General features: G+C 34.5%; 2 protein-coding genes across 15 annotated transcripts in view; both read right to left on the minus strand.

Moving 5' to 3' along the window:
* Nucleotides 1–1586: 1586 nt before the first annotated feature.
* LOC100638611 (uncharacterized) lies at nt 1587–17127 on the minus strand. 14 transcript variants are annotated; one of them, XM_020001620.1, is made up of 49 exons: nt 16928–17127; nt 16736–16878; nt 15951–16232; nt 15604–15901; nt 13114–13290; nt 12889–13065; nt 12664–12840; nt 12439–12615; nt 12212–12388; nt 11982–12158; nt 11752–11928; nt 11526–11702; nt 11300–11476; nt 11070–11246; nt 10827–11018; nt 10593–10769; nt 10367–10543; nt 10137–10313; nt 9894–10085; nt 9463–9639; nt 9215–9406; nt 8981–9157; nt 8738–8929; nt 8508–8684; nt 8276–8452; nt 8030–8221; nt 7794–7979; nt 7459–7746; nt 7122–7406; nt 6795–7076; nt 6460–6750; nt 6119–6400; nt 5780–6067; nt 5450–5728; nt 5022–5297; nt 4698–4976; nt 4344–4649; nt 3695–3943; nt 3262–3639; nt 3020–3208; nt 2870–2971; nt 2670–2809; nt 2534–2623; nt 2258–2487; nt 2156–2197; nt 2041–2106; nt 1941–1994; nt 1833–1875; nt 1587–1784 (listed from the first exon to the last, which is right to left on the minus strand). In XM_020001620.1, the coding sequence occupies exons 1-49, from the start codon at nt 17007–17009 to the stop codon at nt 1743–1745; spliced, it is 9441 nt and encodes a 3146-aa protein (XP_019857179.1). In that variant the 5' UTR covers nt 17010–17127; the 3' UTR covers nt 1587–1742. The 14 variants fall into 14 exon arrangements, with proteins under 14 accessions (XP_019857179.1, XP_019857178.1, XP_019857183.1 ...); XM_020001619.1 differs by having other exon boundaries at nt 1941–1997; XM_020001624.1 differs by lacking the exon at nt 12212–12388 and having other exon boundaries at nt 1941–1997.
* A 223-nt stretch (nt 17128–17350) lies between these two features.
* LOC109585507 (uncharacterized) overlaps nt 17351–17734 on the minus strand; it is a 1440-nt gene continuing 1056 nt past the window's right edge. Inside the window, exon 4 of the mRNA XM_020001633.1 lies at nt 17351–17725. Coding sequence (XP_019857192.1) covers nt 17438–17725 — 288 coding nt within the window. The 3' untranslated portion in view covers nt 17351–17437. The remainder of the gene's footprint in view (nt 17726–17734) is intronic.

Genomic DNA, 17734 nt, shown 5'->3' on the forward strand with positions numbered 1-17734 from the left:
GATAACAATTGTTTGTATATAATATTACATGGTCTTTGGCCTGATTTTAAAGCAACTTTAAAAATTCGTGAAAAATCTAAATTCAATCGGAATCAGCTCAAAGTTGATACACAACATATAAACTTGTACATGTATGAGAAAAAATTATAAAAATGAAAAATCTCTCCTAGCCATTTTTAGGGTTTTCTAAAAAAGCTCTACTGAGTAAGCTAATTGTCATGAGCTGGGCATTATACTGGAAATAACCCTGATTGGCACACTTCCATCTACAAGTGTACAGTGCATATACATATAATCATATGTGAAGTGCCTATTGAGGTAGATTCAGAGCATTTTCTAAGCATCTGTATTGATTCAGTAGTCAGTATATTACACTATGACAACTCAAAATAAATTTTAATTACATTCTGTTCAGGTTTAAGCCTTAATTACAATTACAATTATGCAACTGTAATAGTAATTGAGCCTCTATTAATAACAAATAGATCTACAATTGTAATTCACACCCCAGGTCAAAGTAAATTTACTCATTCTTAATTGGGGCGAGCATGAGCGAGACCCACACTAATCTGTCTAGGTCTATTTGCGTTACGTCTTGTTCGTGAACGGAAAAATACGAAAATTAAATTAGTATACTACTATTGATAAATTTGGACCACGTGGGTAAAATTAATTTAGAGGGTGTGGTCAAAAAATAACAAGATGGCGGAAATTTTAACGTGACAAACTCAGATTGAGTTTCTAACAGCTAGATAAGAGAGAGGGGCTGTCTAAAGCATCTCTAAAGGCTGAAGAACTTAAAAGCAGTTTGATCTAAGACTCCTCTAGATTAGTCCTCTCATTGAAAGAATTAAAATTGTGAGAGAAGCTTGATTAGAAGTTTAGCTTGTCACATTTTCTCAAAGTATTAGGACAGTTCATCCTTGTCACTTTTACTAGGTCATTTTGGTCAGTGGTGTTAAATAGTGGGTTTGCTCTGTTCAGACCATGCTGGACTATGAGTATGGGGTCTGAATATGCATGCACGTTAAGAGCTGGATTGATTTTATTTCAGTAGTTTTATTTCAAAAAGATGTTAATTGATGGAAGCTTGATTAAAAGTTTAGCTTGGAACATTTTTTAAAAGTGACAGGATAGTTCATCCTTGTCTCTTTTACTGGGTTATTTTGGTTGTGTTAACTGGTGTGTTTGCCCTGTTCAGACCCCGGCCATGAGGCTGGGGTCTGAATATGCATGCAGGCTATTTTAATCTTCTTATCAAACAATGTGAATTGATGGCTCGCCCCTTCAATGTTTACATTCACCCTAGTGATATTTTCAATGGGTGTTGTAATAAAATGCATTGTTTTGAGTTTTATAGAATGATTGCCTTCCTTTTTGACATCATTACTAAATACTAATGAGACAATGAAATGCCAATGTTATAGTCTAGTGTATAAAAAATACATGTAGTGCATGTGCATGTTTTTCAAGATCATGCCCACAAGAGTGATATGATTGGAAAGTAGATTATCAGCATCTTTAAACTGATAACCTAATTTAAATCCTATTTGGCTAACCATAAACTTGGGCAGTATTACAATAGATGAGTAGTTGAGATATTTGTACAACAAAAATGAAAAAAAAACATCTTGCAAAACTAGTAGATCTATAAATCTACTACTAAACTAGCAGCACAATTTAAAAATATATATATTTGCACACAAAAATATAATTAGCAATGTTTTATATCAAAAAACTTGTCACAAATTGACCTCCCTTGTATCTTCAGGTGAGATACGCTTCTATAAAAGTTTATAGTAAAATTATTTTACAATCTGTAATATTTTTACCACAGTTGGGCTAGTTACAGTATCATAATCATTACTAGCAGCCCTAGAAATGAACCATGAATGAACTCAGCAATGCATGGGAGTGGTGCGACAACAAATTTAACTTACACAGTCGATGTAGTTAATTTTATATTTGGCTCATCATAAACATGTTGATTATCACTACTAAAGATAAAATTGCAATTATGAATCAAGGCAACTTCAATACCTTGACATGTTTGTCTGCCGAGAGCCAGCTTCATTCTGAGATGCATCTTTTATATTAGCAAATGATCTGATAATTATAATGGTATAGTTCATTAAACAGTAATTTTGACACTTACATTTCTTTTATTTCAGTGTTACCATTTATGTGCATCTTATTACTTTCATAGTGATTTGAGTCACTGTTGAAGCAAAGCAAAATCAAAATTTGATTGACTTACTTTTCTCTCTTTTTCTGCCTCATCCTTGCACACAAGCAGCATATCAATCCAATACTTAAAAACAGACACAAAAGTAAACCAAACAGTCCTGCTAGAACAGACACAGCTATCATTCTACCATCAACTCCAGATACATCTCTAGTTGCACCAACTAGTTCACCAATATTATCATCCAGTACTATTATAGTGGTAGCATTGGGACCATATCCTGCAGTATTCTCAGCCCTCACCTATAATATTAAAGCTCATATTGTATATAGAAAAAATTACAATTACTGAAAAGTGATAAACCAATCCGTTTCTTAGACGAAACAACTGAAGGTGGTTCACGGGCACATTTATTTGTATTGGTCCAATAGCTGGTATCTGCATAAAAAGTTTATTTGTTGGATTCTAAACACTTTTTGCTTACATTAGAAGCTATTGTGTATCCAGAGTATATAACTTGATATTGAGATATGACACCATCAGTGGTTTGAGGCATATCCCAGCTCAATATGACTTGATCACTGCCAATAACAGTTCCACTGAATGATACTGGTACACTTGGAACTACACAGCAAAATAAATGATATAAATTAATATTACACAGATTTAGTAGCAACTAAATACCATTTTCATTTGTATTAAAGGCAAGTACAGAAGAATATGGTCCCAGTCCAACTGATGTTCTAGCAGCTACCTTTATCATGATATGTTCATATGGATAATAACCTATTGTTACAAGTCTTATTATTTATAAAATCACATTTATAGATCTACCTTGTAAAAATATGCGGGTGTCCTGTGTTTCAAATGATCTTGTTTGAAGTAGATTGAATCTAGTCACTTGCACCATGTAACTAATTATTCTTCCATTCCTTTCTATTAAATTTGGTGGCAACCAAGTGGCAGTGAATGATGTTTGTTGAACATTTGAAAGCACTAGGTTAAGTGGACGACCGCTAGGAGCTATATAAGCAATAGTTAACAACTATGCAATAAGTATATGTAATTATCCATACCTGCTTCAGGCATGCTTATGTTAAGTGGAGATGAAGATGGACCCCTCCCAGCAGCATTATCAATAGATATTGTCAAAGAGTATTCAAAATCAGGCTCCAGATTACTAACTATCACTTCTTCTCTTGCAAATGGCTCCATTGCTAAGCTTGGATCAGGATTATTAGCACGAGGGGCTACAGTAATTTCAACATCTTTTGGCCTGAGTGATGTAATGTTAATCTCTGCATTTTCTCCTATTGATTTTATAGGTACCGCTTTAATTATAAAATTTTCAATTATTCCTTTCCACTCATTTTTAGGAGGTAGTTTCCATGATAAAGTAAAAGAATCTGGAGATAATACATTGAATGATATATCTTCAACAGAAGCAGTGGGAACTATCATGTGAAAAGGTATTAATAAATAAACACAGTATATAATTGATTCATTTACTTTCAGGTTGTGTTAAAACAACGGTGTTCACTAGATTGGTATTAGACAATTGGAGTGAAATTACATATCCAACATATGGCTTCAAGTCATGAATACGTCCCTCATTGATAGTACCTTCATTGTTTGTGTAATAGTTGAAACTGGGGAGGATGGAGTAATGAAGCTGATAGTCATCATTTGATAAATTTTCCCATGAACAATTAATGTCTGTAGAGCTGGCAGCGGAACACATAAAATTTAAAAGAGTACCTAAACATAAAAAATTAAACAATTAGATCCATAAAAAATTAAACAATTAGATCCATTAAAAATTATACACATACCATAGGGCACCTTTGTTGAGGGCTATAAATTTAGCGGCTGTATATTTTGCTGTATTAAATTTTGCAATTTTTATCCCAATTCCACACCCATAAACAATTAATTTGATTTAATTTTTTGATTTAATTAATTTTTTGCAAATAGCAACAAAATCGATTAAATCTGCGGAATATATAGCCCTTGAAAAAAGGCACCCTATGGTACAAAATATTCAATTATTTTTGCCCATAGTATTCAACTTATGGCTTAAGGCTATGCATAGGGTATAGTCGATGCAAAAAATGCTTCTTAGTTTTGCTATAGGTTAAAACAATTTGCATATGTGTACCTGATTTCTCCGTTGTTATGGCTATTGGCTCACTCTCTATTCCAGTCCCATTAGAAGTATTAGCATAAACTGTTATGTTGTACGAAGATGCTGATAAAACTAATTCCAATAAATACATTGTATCCGTTATACCAGACACTGTTGCTACAGGACGAGGCACTGCCAGAGACACTGGAGTATCAAGTAACTGATATGTGATAGCATATGATGTTATGATGTTCAATGGATCAGATGGAGCCTCCCAGTCTATCAGTATTGATAGGTCTGTAGTATTGACACTCAATGATTGAGGAGGCCCAACAGGAACTATTATAAACCAATATTTACTATCATAAAATCATCATTTTTACTTACATCCAGAATATGTATTGATGTAGTTAACTGCTGCAGGGCCACAGCCAGCAGACGTCAAAATACACACCATACAAGTGTAATATGTGCCCTTTTCAAGATCAACAGAAACTCTTGTCATTGATACTGTCTTCGATATAAAGTGCCCATTTTCTCCAGTGCAATTGATTCTATACCCACTGATAATTCCGTCAACTGAGCCATCAGGAGGTGGCAGCCAGTGCAAAGTTAAATTGCTACCATTTAACTCATTGCATAAACCAGTAGGAGGATCAGTAGCAACTAAAAGGAATACTATAACAAATAATTTGGGCTACCATTAAATACCTTTTTCTTGGAGTGTAATAACCAGATTAGTTGAGAATGGTCCTATATCAATGGTAACTGCTGCTAAAGATACAGAGTAATTTTGATTAGGCATCAATCCAGTGATAAGCATGTACTCTTCAGTTGAATTATAATCAATCACTAACAGACCATTACTGATTCTAATGATGTACATGTGAATTAATCCATTAGGCACAGCCGGAGGACTCCATGACACATTTATTGAGGTATAATTGACACTTTTCAGCATTATACTGGTTGGAGGGCTGCTTGGCGCTAAAAATTGTAATCAAAAAATTAGTATAAATCATAGATAATAAAGTAAATGAATGATATTAAATATACTAAATAGAGTAAATTATATTAGATATGCTCTAATATCTATGTATAAATACATCATTTCGACTAAATAATTCATAGGTAATTACCACTTTCTTGTGTCATAATAGTCAACATAGCAGCAGGCCCAGCAGCAACTGTAAATGCAGACACATAACATGTGTATTTAGTGAAATACAGCAAATTATTGATAGTAAACTCAAACTCTGTAGTATTGAAATGAAATACAGTGCTGTTGGTCTGATCCAATAATGTTATCTGGTAATATTTGATTATTCCATTAGGAGTGTTAGGAGGGAACCATTTCAAAATGAGGAAATTGGACCCATTGGTGGTGGCATCAAAGTTTTTCGGTGCATCACTTGGGACTGGAAAAAGCAATAATAGTAAGTGTATCATCAATGTAATATTTAACTTACTATCTTCGGCTGTTGTAACATTAATTGGTCTACTATATGGCCCAGTGCCAATAGTAAAAGCAGCTACCCTCACACTGTATGCAGTAAATGGGGTCAGCATGAGTATTGTAAGGTGAGAATTGGCTGTAGTAAGGGTTTGCTCTGATCCAGTTGCAATATTAATAATGGAGACTTTATAATAACGAATGACACCATTAGTTGTATTTATATTTGGAGGTGACCATGAGATAGATATCATTGTTGAATCAATCGCTATAGGCAAGACTGATAATGGTGCAGCTGTGGGAACTGTGTGCATTAAAAATAGAATTATTGTATTCATTTTGCATTTTATCTTACCATCTTCCTCTGTGTTAACAAAAACATATTCAGAGACTTGACCAATATAAGTTGTAGCAGCTGCCACATGACAACGATAAGTATTGTTTGGGCTGAGATCAGTAATAATGACATATGTGATATTACTAGTTTCTTGCATTACAACAGTGCTGGTTGATTCATCAGTTATATTAATATAATATGCTGTAATATCACCATTAGGATTAGAAGGGGACTCCCAAGCTAACAGTATACTTGATGAACCGATGGCAGTAGCTTTCAAATGGCGAGGTTGACTGGGAGCTAATAATTGTAAAATAGATAATAATAAATTTGGTAACAATGTAATTAGTAGTGTTTACCTGATTGACCAGTTTTTGTCAGTAGTGATTGAGTGAAAGGACCAGTTCCATTAGCATTTCTGGCAGCAACACTCAGACTGTACGTTGTATCTGGATTCAAGTCAACAATACTGAAGTCATTATTAGCAGTAGTAAACTGAGTTGTAACTAGCGTGTCTGTATTAGTAACATTAACAATATACTCATTGATATTTCCATTTCTGTCTTCCTCATCTGGAGGATTCCAACTAATGCTAAGACTAGTAGCTCCTGCTGATGCAAGACTTAGTGACTGAGGCCTTCCACTTGGCACTGTAAAAGGGAATGTGATAATTATACAACATAAAATGTCCTACCATCATCAGGCATGGTAATGCTAATAGGTTCACTGAAAGGACCTCTACCATTAGTAAAGGCAGCAACAGAGATATTATAAGTATATGATGGTTGGAGATTTTCAATTGTAATGTTCCTCTCAGATGTCTTATAAATATAAGTTTTTTCCCCGACAATGACTAAAATTTCATAATACATGATAATACCATTACGATTTGACAATGGGATTAAGCCCCACTGTACAAGAAGTGTCCTGGCATTAATAAAGATGAAAATAACATTGACAGGAGCACTTGAAGGTACTAGTTGTTAAAGAATATATAAATATTCAAAAGGTATTGACTAACCATCTTCTAGTGTTTTGATCTCAATGCTTAGTGAATATGGACCCATTCCAGCATTGTTTCTAACTGCTACTCTACACCAGTATGTAGTAAATGGCTGGAGTCCAGCAATGATTGCATAATTAGTATTGCTGGTGTAATTAAAAGAACTGTTTGCTGATGTAACTAGTATAACATATGTGATGTTAGGACCATTCAAGTAATCCAGCATAGGAGGAGTCCAAGATATCATGAAAGAGGTTGGAGATGATGAGTTTATGTTCAAATCAAAAGCTGGGTGAGTTGGTGCTGCATAAAGTATTAAATACTAATAATTATAACAACTAGGAAGATTATGTACCTGTGAGATGTGTTGAAATGTACAGAGGATAGTCTGAAAATGGGCCCAGTTTATTTGTAAACACTGCTATCCTGATAGAATAATTAGTGTTTAAACTTAAATTGCTCAAAACAACTGGTATCTTGGTAGCAATAATTATAAAATATTCACCAGTAGCTATATCAGTCACCATAACAGTATAGTTGTTGACCATGCGATCTTTTGTCATATTCCTTAATTGACAAGGTAAATCCCAACTTATTATTATACTTGATTCATTTGATGCTCCATTAAGATTTATTGCAGTAACTAATGAGATAGAATTATACACAATAAAGTAGTCCAATGAAAATTACTTTCGCAATTTGGTTCAGCTTCTGACCAATTTCCATTAGCTTGACATGTTCTTACTCCATTACCAACCAGTACATATCCTTCATATGTACAGCTATAAGTAGCTGTACTGTTAAAATTTGAGCTGCTCAATGAAACAGAAAGTCCTCCATATGCGTTTGACTCAACCATTAGCTCACTGCAGTTAACTGCAAGCATGTTTTAAGCAATTTTGAAGAAACTAGAATGAGCAGCTAACCTATTTTGCAAAATGGTGGATCTCCACTCCAATTTCCACTGCTTAAGCAGGTCCTGATGGAAACTCCAGTTAAACTGAAGCCTTTTTCACAGCTATAAATAGCTGTACTATTGTATGATCTAGAGTTTGAGGAATAAGAAACAGAGAGTCCTCCAAATGCATTCGACTCAACTATTAGTTCACTGCAATTAACTATAAAAATGTTTTAAGAATTATTATATAATAAGAATGAAATACATAGCTAACCAATCTGACAGTATGGTGGATCTCCACTCCAATTTCCACTGCTTAAGCAGGTCTTTTCAGCAACTCCAACTAGATTGAAGCCACTTTCACAACTATAGGTGGCTGTACTGTTGTAACTTGTGCTGTTGTAAGAAACAGAGAGCTCTTCAGAATCAACTATTAGCTCACTGCAGTTGACTAAAAAAATATTAATAGTAAAATTAAAGAAAGAGAGTGTATGCATGTATCTAACCTATTTCGCAAGATGGTGGATCTCCACTCCAGTTTCCACTGCTTAAGCAAGTCCTTTCAGCAACTCCAGCTAGATTGAAGCCACTTACACAACTATATGTGGCTGTACTGTTGTAACTTGTGCTGTTGTAAAAAACAGAGAGCTCTTCAGAATCAACAATTAGCTTACTGCAGTTGACTACAAGAATTAATGTTGAAAGTTAATTTATTTGAAGCCTATAAATAGTTAACCTATTTTGCAAAATGGTGGATCTCCACTCCAATTTCCACTGCTTAAGCAAGTCCTGACGGAAACTCCAATTAAACTGTAGCCATCTTCACAGCTGTAAGTAGCTGTACTATTGTAAGATCTAGAGTTTGAGGAAAAAGAAACAGAAAGTCCTCCAAATGCATTTGATTCAACCATTAGTTCACTGCAATTAACTATAAAAATGTTTTAAAAACAATTATAAAAATGAAATACAATTAGCTAACCAATCTGACAGTATGGTGGGTCTCCACTCCAATTTCCACTGCTTAAGCAGGTCCTTTCAGCCACTCCAGCTAGATTGAAGCCACTTTCACAACTATAGGTGGCTGTACTGTTGTAACTTGTGCTGTTGTAAGAAACAGAGAGCTCTTCAGAGTCAACTATTAGCTCACTGCAGTGGACTACAAAATTAATGTTACAAGTAAATTTAATATATTTGAAGCCTGTAAGTAGCTAACCTATTTCGCAAGATGGTGGATCTCCACTCCAATTTCCACTGCTTAAGCAGGTCCTAATGAAAATTCCAGTTAAACTGTAGCCATCTTCACAGCTATAAGTAGCTGTACTATTGTATGATCTAGAGTTTGATGAATAAGAAACAGAGAGTCCTCCAAATGCATTAGTCTCAACTATTAGTTCACTGCAATTAACTATAAAAATGTTTTAAGAATTATTATACAATAAGAATGAAATACAAGTAGCTAACCAATCTGACAGTATGGTGGGTCTTCACTCCAATTTCCACTGCTTAAGCAGGTCCTTTCAGCCACTCCAGCTAGATTGAAGCCACTTTCACAACTATAGGTGGCTGTACTGTTGTAACTTGTGCTGTTGTAAGAAACAGAGAGCTCTTCAGAATCAACTATTAGCTCACTGCAGTGGACTACAAAAATTAATTGTAAAGTTAAAGAAATACCATATAGCACTTTATTTTGGCGGCGCTTTATTTGGTCATTTTGCTGTAAAATTGCAATTGGCGGTTTTTAATTTGGTGATTTTTGTGTACAGGTGCATTACTGAGAATGCGCATTAATGATTGGCGGTTTTAATATTGGGGATTCTGCTTGCAAACTGCCATTTGCCAAAATAAAACTCTGCCAAATTAAAGCGCCATACTGTAGAGTGTATGTATCTAACCTATTTCACAAGATGGTGGATCTCCACTCCAATTCCCACTGCTTAAGCAAGTCCTGATGGAAACTCCAGTTAAACTGTAGCCATCTTCACAGCTATATGTAGCTGTACTATTGTATGATCTAGAGTTTGATGAATAAGAAACAGAGAGTCTTCCAAATGCATTAGACTCAACTATTAGTTCACTGCAATTAACTATAAAAATGTTTTGAGAAGAATTATAAAAATGAAATACAAGTAACTAACCAATCTGACAGTATGGTGGGTCTCGACTCCAATTTCCACTGCTTAAGCAGGTCCTTTCAGCAAATCCAACTAGATTGAAGCCACTTTCACAACTATAGGTGGCTGTACTGTTGTAACTTGTGCTGTTGTAAGAAACAGAGAGCTCTTCAGAATCAACTATTAGCTCATTGCAGTTGACTACAAGAATTAATGTTGAAAGTTATTTTATTTGAAGCCTATAAATAGTTAACCTATTTTGCAAAATGGTGGATCTCCACTCCAATTTCCACTGCTTAAGCAGGTCCTTTCAGCAACTCCAGCTAGATTGAAGCCACTTTCACAACTATAGGTGGCTGTACTGTTGTAACTTGTGCTGTTGTAAAAAACAGAGAGCTCTTCAGAATCAACTATTAGCTCACTGCAGTTGACTACAAAAAATAATTGTAAAATTAAAGAATTAGAGTTTACGCATCTAACCTATTTCGCAAGACGGTGGATCTCCACTCCAGTTTCCACTGCTTAAGCAAGTCCTTTCAGCAACTCCAGCTAGATTGAAGCCACTTTCACAACTATAGGTGGCTGTACTGTTGTAACTTGTGCTGTTGTAAGAAACAGTGAGCTCCTCAGAGTCAACTATTAGCTCACTGCAGTGGACTACAAAATTAATGTTACAAGTAAATTTAATATATTTGAAGCCTGTAAGTAGCTAACCTATTTCGCAAGATGGTGGATCTCCACTCCAATTTCCACTGCTTAAGCAGGTCCTAATGAAAGTTCCAGTTAAACTGTAGCCATCGTCACAGCTATAAGTAGCTGTACTATTGTATGATCTAGAGTTTGATGAATAAGAAACAGAGAGTCCTCCAAATGCATTAGTCTCAACTATTAGTTCACTGCAATTAACTATAAAAATGTTTTGAGAAGAATTATAAAAATGAAATACAAGTAACTAACCAATCTGACAGTATGGTGGGTCTCGACTCCAATTTCCACTGCTTAAGCAAGTCCTTTCAGCAACTCCAGCTAGATTGAAGCCGCTTTCACAACTATAGGTGGCTGTACTGTTGTAACTTGTGCTGTTGTAAGAAACAGAAAGCTCTTCAGAATCAACTATTAGCTCACTGCAGTTGACTACAAGAATTGATGTTGAAAGTTATTTTATTTGAAGCCTATAAATAGTTAACCTATTTTGCAAAATGGTGGATCTCCACTCCAATTTCCACTGCTTAAGCAAGTCCTTTCAGCAACTCCAGCTAGATTGAAGCCACTTTCACAACTATAGGTGGCTGTACTGTTGTAACTTGTGCTGTTGTAAAAAACAGAGAGCTCTTCAGAATCAACTATTAGCTCACTGCAGTTGACTACAAAAAATAATTGTAAAATTAAAGAAATAGAGTTTATGCATCTAACCTATTTCGCAAGATGGTGGATCTCCACTCCAGTTTCCACTGCTTAAGCAAGTCCTTTCAGCAACTCCAGCTAGATTGAAGCCGCTTTCACAACTATAGGTGGCTGTACTGTTGTAACTTGTGCTGTTGTAAGAAACAGAAAGCTCTTCAGAATCAACTATTAGCTCACTGCAGTTGACTACAAAAAATAATTGTAAAATTAAAGAAATAGAGTTTATGCATCTAACCTATTTCGCAAGATGGTGGATCTCCACTCCAGTTTCCACTGCTTAAGCAAGTCCTTTCAGCAACTCCAGCTAGATTGAAGCCGCTTTCACAACTATAGGTGGCTGTACTGTTGTAACTTGTGCTGTTGTAAGAAACAGAGAGCTCTTCAGAATCAACTATTAGCTCACTGCAGTTGACTACAAGAATTAATGTTGAAAGTTATTTTATTTGAAGCCTATAAATAGTTAACCTATTTTGCAAAATGGTGGATCTCCACTCCAGTTTCCACTGCTTAAGCAAGTCCTTTCAGCAACTCCAGCTAGATTGAAGCCGCTTTCACAACTATAGGTGGCTGTACTGTTGTAACTTGTGCTGTTGTAAGAAACAGAAAGCTCTTCAGAATCAACTATTAGCTCACTGCAGTTGACTACAAGAATTAATGTTGAAAGTTATTTTATTTGAAGCCTATAAATAGTTAACCTATTTTGCAAAATGGTGGATCTCCACTCCAATTTCCACTGCTTAAGCAAGTCCTTTCAGCAACTCCAGCTAGATTGAAGCCACTTTCACAACTATAGGTGGCTGTACTGTTGTAACTTGTGCTGTTGTAAAAAACAGAGAGCTCTTCAGAATCAACTATTAGCTCACTGCAGTTGACTACAAAAAAATAATTGTAAAATTAAAAAATTAGAGTGTACGTATCTAACCTATTTCACAAGATGGTGGATCTCCACTCCAATTTCCACTGTTTAAGCAGGTCCTTTCAGCAACTCCAGCTAGATTGAAGCCACTTTCACAACTATAGGTGGCTGTACTGTTGTAACTTGTGCTGTTGTAAAAAACAGAGAGCTCTCCAGAATCAACTATTAGCTCACTGCAGTTGACTACAAAAATAATTGTAAAATTAAAAAATTAGAGTGTACGTATCTAACCTATTTCACAAGATGGTGGATCTCCACTCCAATTTCCACTATTTAAGCAAGTCCTTTTAGTAGCTCCAACTAGATTGAAGCCACTTTCACAACTATATGTGGCTGTACTGTTGTAAGTTGTGCTGTTGTAAGAAACAGAGAGCTCTTCAGAATCAACTATTAGCTCACTGCAGTTGACTACAAAAATAATTGTAAAATTAAAAAATTAGAGTGTATGTATCTAACCTATTTCACAAGATGGTGGATCTCCACTCCAATTTCCACTATTTAAGCAAGTCCTTTTAGTAGCTCCAACTAGATTGAAGCCACTTTCACAACTATATGTGGCTGTACTGTTGTAAGTTGTGCTGTTGTAAGAAACAGAGAGCTCTTCAGAATCAACTATTAGCTCACTGCAGTTGACTACAAAAATAATTGTAAAATTAAAAAATTAGAGTGTATGTATCTAACCTATTTCACAAGATGGTGGATCTCCACTCCAATTTCCACTATTTAAGCAAGTCCTTTTAGTAGCTCCAACTAGATTGAAGCCACTTTCACAACTATATGTGGCTGTACTGTTGTAAGTTGTGCTGTTGTAAAAAACAGAGAGCTCTTCAGAATCAACTATTAGTTCACTGCAGTTAACTACAAGAATTATGTTAAAACAAATAATTATTGCATGGAATGAATGATAAAACTATAAAACATGTAATTATTTTGGTGGCTACTAGGGTTGTTGTCAATTACCCACCATCATATAAATTTTTATTAAATGAATATTACAATTTAAAATGATAGTATTAACCTTATTATTGTTACTATTATTACTTTCATAATAATAATAATAACAACAATAATGATAACTCTTTGGCGGTTTAATGCCAGTATGCGGCTTAGCCACTTTGATGCCTTTTGACCCCAGGTGAATGGTCTTCAGTGACTAGTTTAGCTTGTTTAGTTGGTTCCTCCCCCCCTTTTATGTCTTCAGTTAGTTTGTGCTATTGATTTTTTTCATTGATGTTTAGGGCTTTTCCCTCCCTCTCTTTGTCTCTGTCTCTCCCCTGTCTCTCTTTTATTGCTCTTATAATAATTATTATTATTGGTATAAAAGCACTTGCCGCAGGATATATGATCGGTTAAGATCCAAGATTATATTACAGCAAAGAACTACAGACAAACAAACAAAACGACAGAAAAAGTGTATAGAGCACAAGCTCCTTTTATACAAAAATCAAATGAAGTCATTACATAAGTATAATGATACTAAACATAGTAACAATGATAATTTAACACAAAATCTTAATTAATAACACATTAAATCCTAACACTATTACTCAGCAGTCACTGTCTATCAGCTGGTGTCATACTTCCAAAATAATAATAATAATAACTCAACCTAACCTGCTTTATTGTTCCTTTTTAAATAAATAACGATAAAAAATTAAAGTGCCTCAATGTGGGCATCTCGTCTGTGGTTTGTTCCCACTCTTGTAGATGGTATTCTCTGACTTATTTGTGTCCATTTCATTTTTTGTATGTTTTTTTGCTTGTAGTAATATTTTTTGTTTTTTTGCAGCATGTCACTTATCTTTTTAGTATAATTTTTTAGCATTCATTTTCTTCTTATAATAGTAATAATAACATTATTATTGTTATCATTATTATTATAAAACAAATTTAATGGTGACAAAAAGACACAAAACAGACAAAAAGGGGACAAAAAGGGAGGGTTGGCCCTGTACAAAAGAAGAAAAAACAAAAAAACCAAACATATAATTAATATTATTATCATTATGATTATTGAGATAGATGAATTTGTAAATGATCAAAATATAGTATAGACAAGTATAGATATATGCAATAAATTAAGACCTAACTTAAATTAACTTCCACCTATTGAAGTGCATAATGGTCTAAACACAGACTCTTCACAAGCACTCTTATGTCACATGTCACCTGGTCTAGGGTGAGTTGTCTCCTCGCACCTGCTCTAGGCTGATGTGAGTGAGATTCAGCAGTTCACCCACTGACTACTGATTACTGAGCTTAACATCAGCTATGTTTCATGCAGTCAAGAGACAAGTTGTTTAAAAGCTCTATTGTGGCTGTACCCCCAAGTTCAACATGGATGGCAAAGTGGATGAACCATGCAGTAATTTGTTTTTTACTTTATCATCATTATTACTCAACTAATTATTATTGTTCATTCCATATATCTCTTGTAATTATTATACTATTTTAATTTCCAATCATTATTCAGCTAATTATTATTATTACTTATTCATTCCACCAATCATTCATATGATCATTGTCTCTTAAAATTTTATTATTACTGTTATTACTCATCCAGAATTATTACTTATTCTAGGGTATCAGCAGGGCTTGCAAGCAACCCTTCAATAATGATGTATTCCAATTGCATTTTCTGATTTCACATGTACTATACTCTTTGGTTTCAATATTGTAAAATTTTTATCAAATTAAATTAAATTAAATTAATCTTTATTCTCTTCCTCAACAATACTCAAAACCACAATTATCATATACTATTGCTTTGGTAAGGCTCTCTTCAGAATTCTTCCATTACCGTACAGTGGGAAATTTTGGAGGGGTTAAGTTTGGCAAATTGCTAAATTTTGGTGATTGGCAGGTTTTAATTTGGCAAATTAGTGGCCACGTACCATTGAGCATGCATATAATGGCTCAAAATGGCGGGTTTTATTTTGGCAAATGGCTATCAAAGCACCAAATTTGCCAAATTTAATTCCCTCCAAAAATTTCCCGCTATACGGTATATTTTTACTATTATTGCCACAAAATGATAGTAGCCATTACTATTAGCACATTTACAATTATCATTGCAACAACCAAGGTGACTACTAATTTTGTTATTACAGCTACAAAACTAGGTTGTTGCAATGATAATTGCAAAGGTGCTAATAGTAATGGGTTACTTACCAGTTACAGTAGAAGTAACAATATTAGCTTCATTGACTTGAAAGATCCAAAGTCCTGCTACATCTACATTGCTGGTAGTTTCAATATTGACAACTGCTGGTGTCCTTGAGCCTTGTACAGCAAAATATGTAGAGTTTTGTCCTCCAGAATTAAAACCAACATAAGCCTCTGTTCCACCAAAGCCATCATTGCCTCCACTTGCATCACCAGTCACCCAATTTATACCATTATCAAGATAAAGGAATATGACATAGGAACGGCTCCCATCAGTAGCCAGAACACATTGGAATGTATTAAGCTATATGTTAAGTGAAAGAAATTATGCAGAATTCATTATGACATTATACTTTGTCACTTTGTCTACTATAATATCCAACTCTGTACCATGTCACTATTACAACAGATGTAGCTGTAAATGAAGGCTGCCCTGGAAATGCTAGTAGCACATCCCGAGCCACTTTGTTTACAATGGCACTAGTACTAGTTTCTCTGTAATAGACTGTTCCAGCTCCACTGCGTGTATCTACATCAGCCCAGAATGGAGCAATGAGTGTTTGAGGTAAAGGAAATGGCTGAGATGTGAATGCTGAAACTGCCTCATTAAATGAAAGAAGACCATTGTTGTTTATCTATAGTGGGTATAAATACATGTATAGAGTAAGAGTAAATTTCATTTACATAGTAGACTAGAGGGAGATATGTAAAATCAACTGTTACTATTATACTGATAATAGATTGTGCAGTAAGGTGTTGAGCTATTTTTACTAGTGTTGACTGTTGTTGTGAATGCTCAAGTGACTTTTGATGTGTGATTTATGATAAATTTTGGATAGAATCTTTCCATTTCTCTTCATGTTTTAGTGCTTTTAAGCATAAATCTACAGGAGATTGCATGAACCCTTGCAACTAGGTTTTAATGGGTCATTCTTGATTGATGTTACTTCCTTATAGGAAAGGTAAGTCAGATTTCCAATTTTACATAGATAGTGCAATTTCAAGTAATTCTCATTTTTAATACAAAGGCCAACCCATTTCCTATTTTAATATCTATATGGCTTATGAGACTAGAGGCTATGCTCAACTTTGTCTAATCTAGATCTAGTTTCACAATAATTGTATTTATTCTACTTACAAAGACAGTACTATAACTTTGGTTATAAAATATAAAGCTATTTGAAAGACTTAAGGATGTGGACGAATCATCATTATTAGTAAAAGCACTTTCAGATCCTCCAATTCCAAATGAATAGAAACTTGATATAGGGACACAAAAACCTGCAAATAATAATAAGTTAGCTCTATTAGTATAACAGAAAATACTAACAGCTTTCAAGTGACAGCAACAAAAACAGCAGCAGATAAGGATAACTCTGATCCATTTTGCAGAATGCCGGGCTTTTTCCCATCGATTGAAACTTGAGCCACACCCACAATGCTTTATTCAGTGCACTGCAGCTTTAATATTTACAGCATGGATATATAAAAATAGTTTACAGCTAACATTTTTGTTGTGATATTAATAACACATTAGTTTTAACTTGCTATATATGATAAAAATGATCATGATGTAGAATAAATCAGCTACACTACTCTCAGAATTTCTACAATCCTTTGCAAGGAGTAAACTAAAATGTCAAACCAGTAAAAAAAACAAAAAGTCATCAAGTGTGAGAAGCTAGCTCCTTCTATGAAGGCTTTGTGCCATCATTAAATGTTAGATCATACAGCCTGCATTGGATAAATTTAATCTAATCAAAAGATACACACTACCATTAATAAAAATTTACTACCAAAAATTAAAGAACATATCAGCAATGACTAGATCTAGGTCACATTAATAATTATTGGAGCTATTGTAGTCACACAACCTTTTCACCAGTGCCTTGATTTTGCCATCTTTTGTGCTGCTCCATTTATTCAGTTTTGCTGCAAGCTCAGCCTTTGTTGCTGAACTATTTGGCACATTTGATAAATCTTGTGTTATCCAGTTAGTTAGTTGATTGAGGACATTCAACCAAGGTGGTAGTGACTCCTTGTAATCAGCATTAAAGCATTTCTTGAATAAATCAGTCAGCATTTCTTGGTCACAACATGCTACTAATTCTTTTGTAACAAAAATGACATCATCAAA

Source organism: Amphimedon queenslandica, unplaced genomic scaffold (genome assembly GCF_000090795.2).
Source record: "Amphimedon queenslandica unplaced genomic scaffold, v1.1 AMPQUscaffold_13053, whole genome shotgun sequence".
Taxonomy (NCBI): Eukaryota; Metazoa; Porifera; class Demospongiae; order Haplosclerida; family Niphatidae; genus Amphimedon; species Amphimedon queenslandica.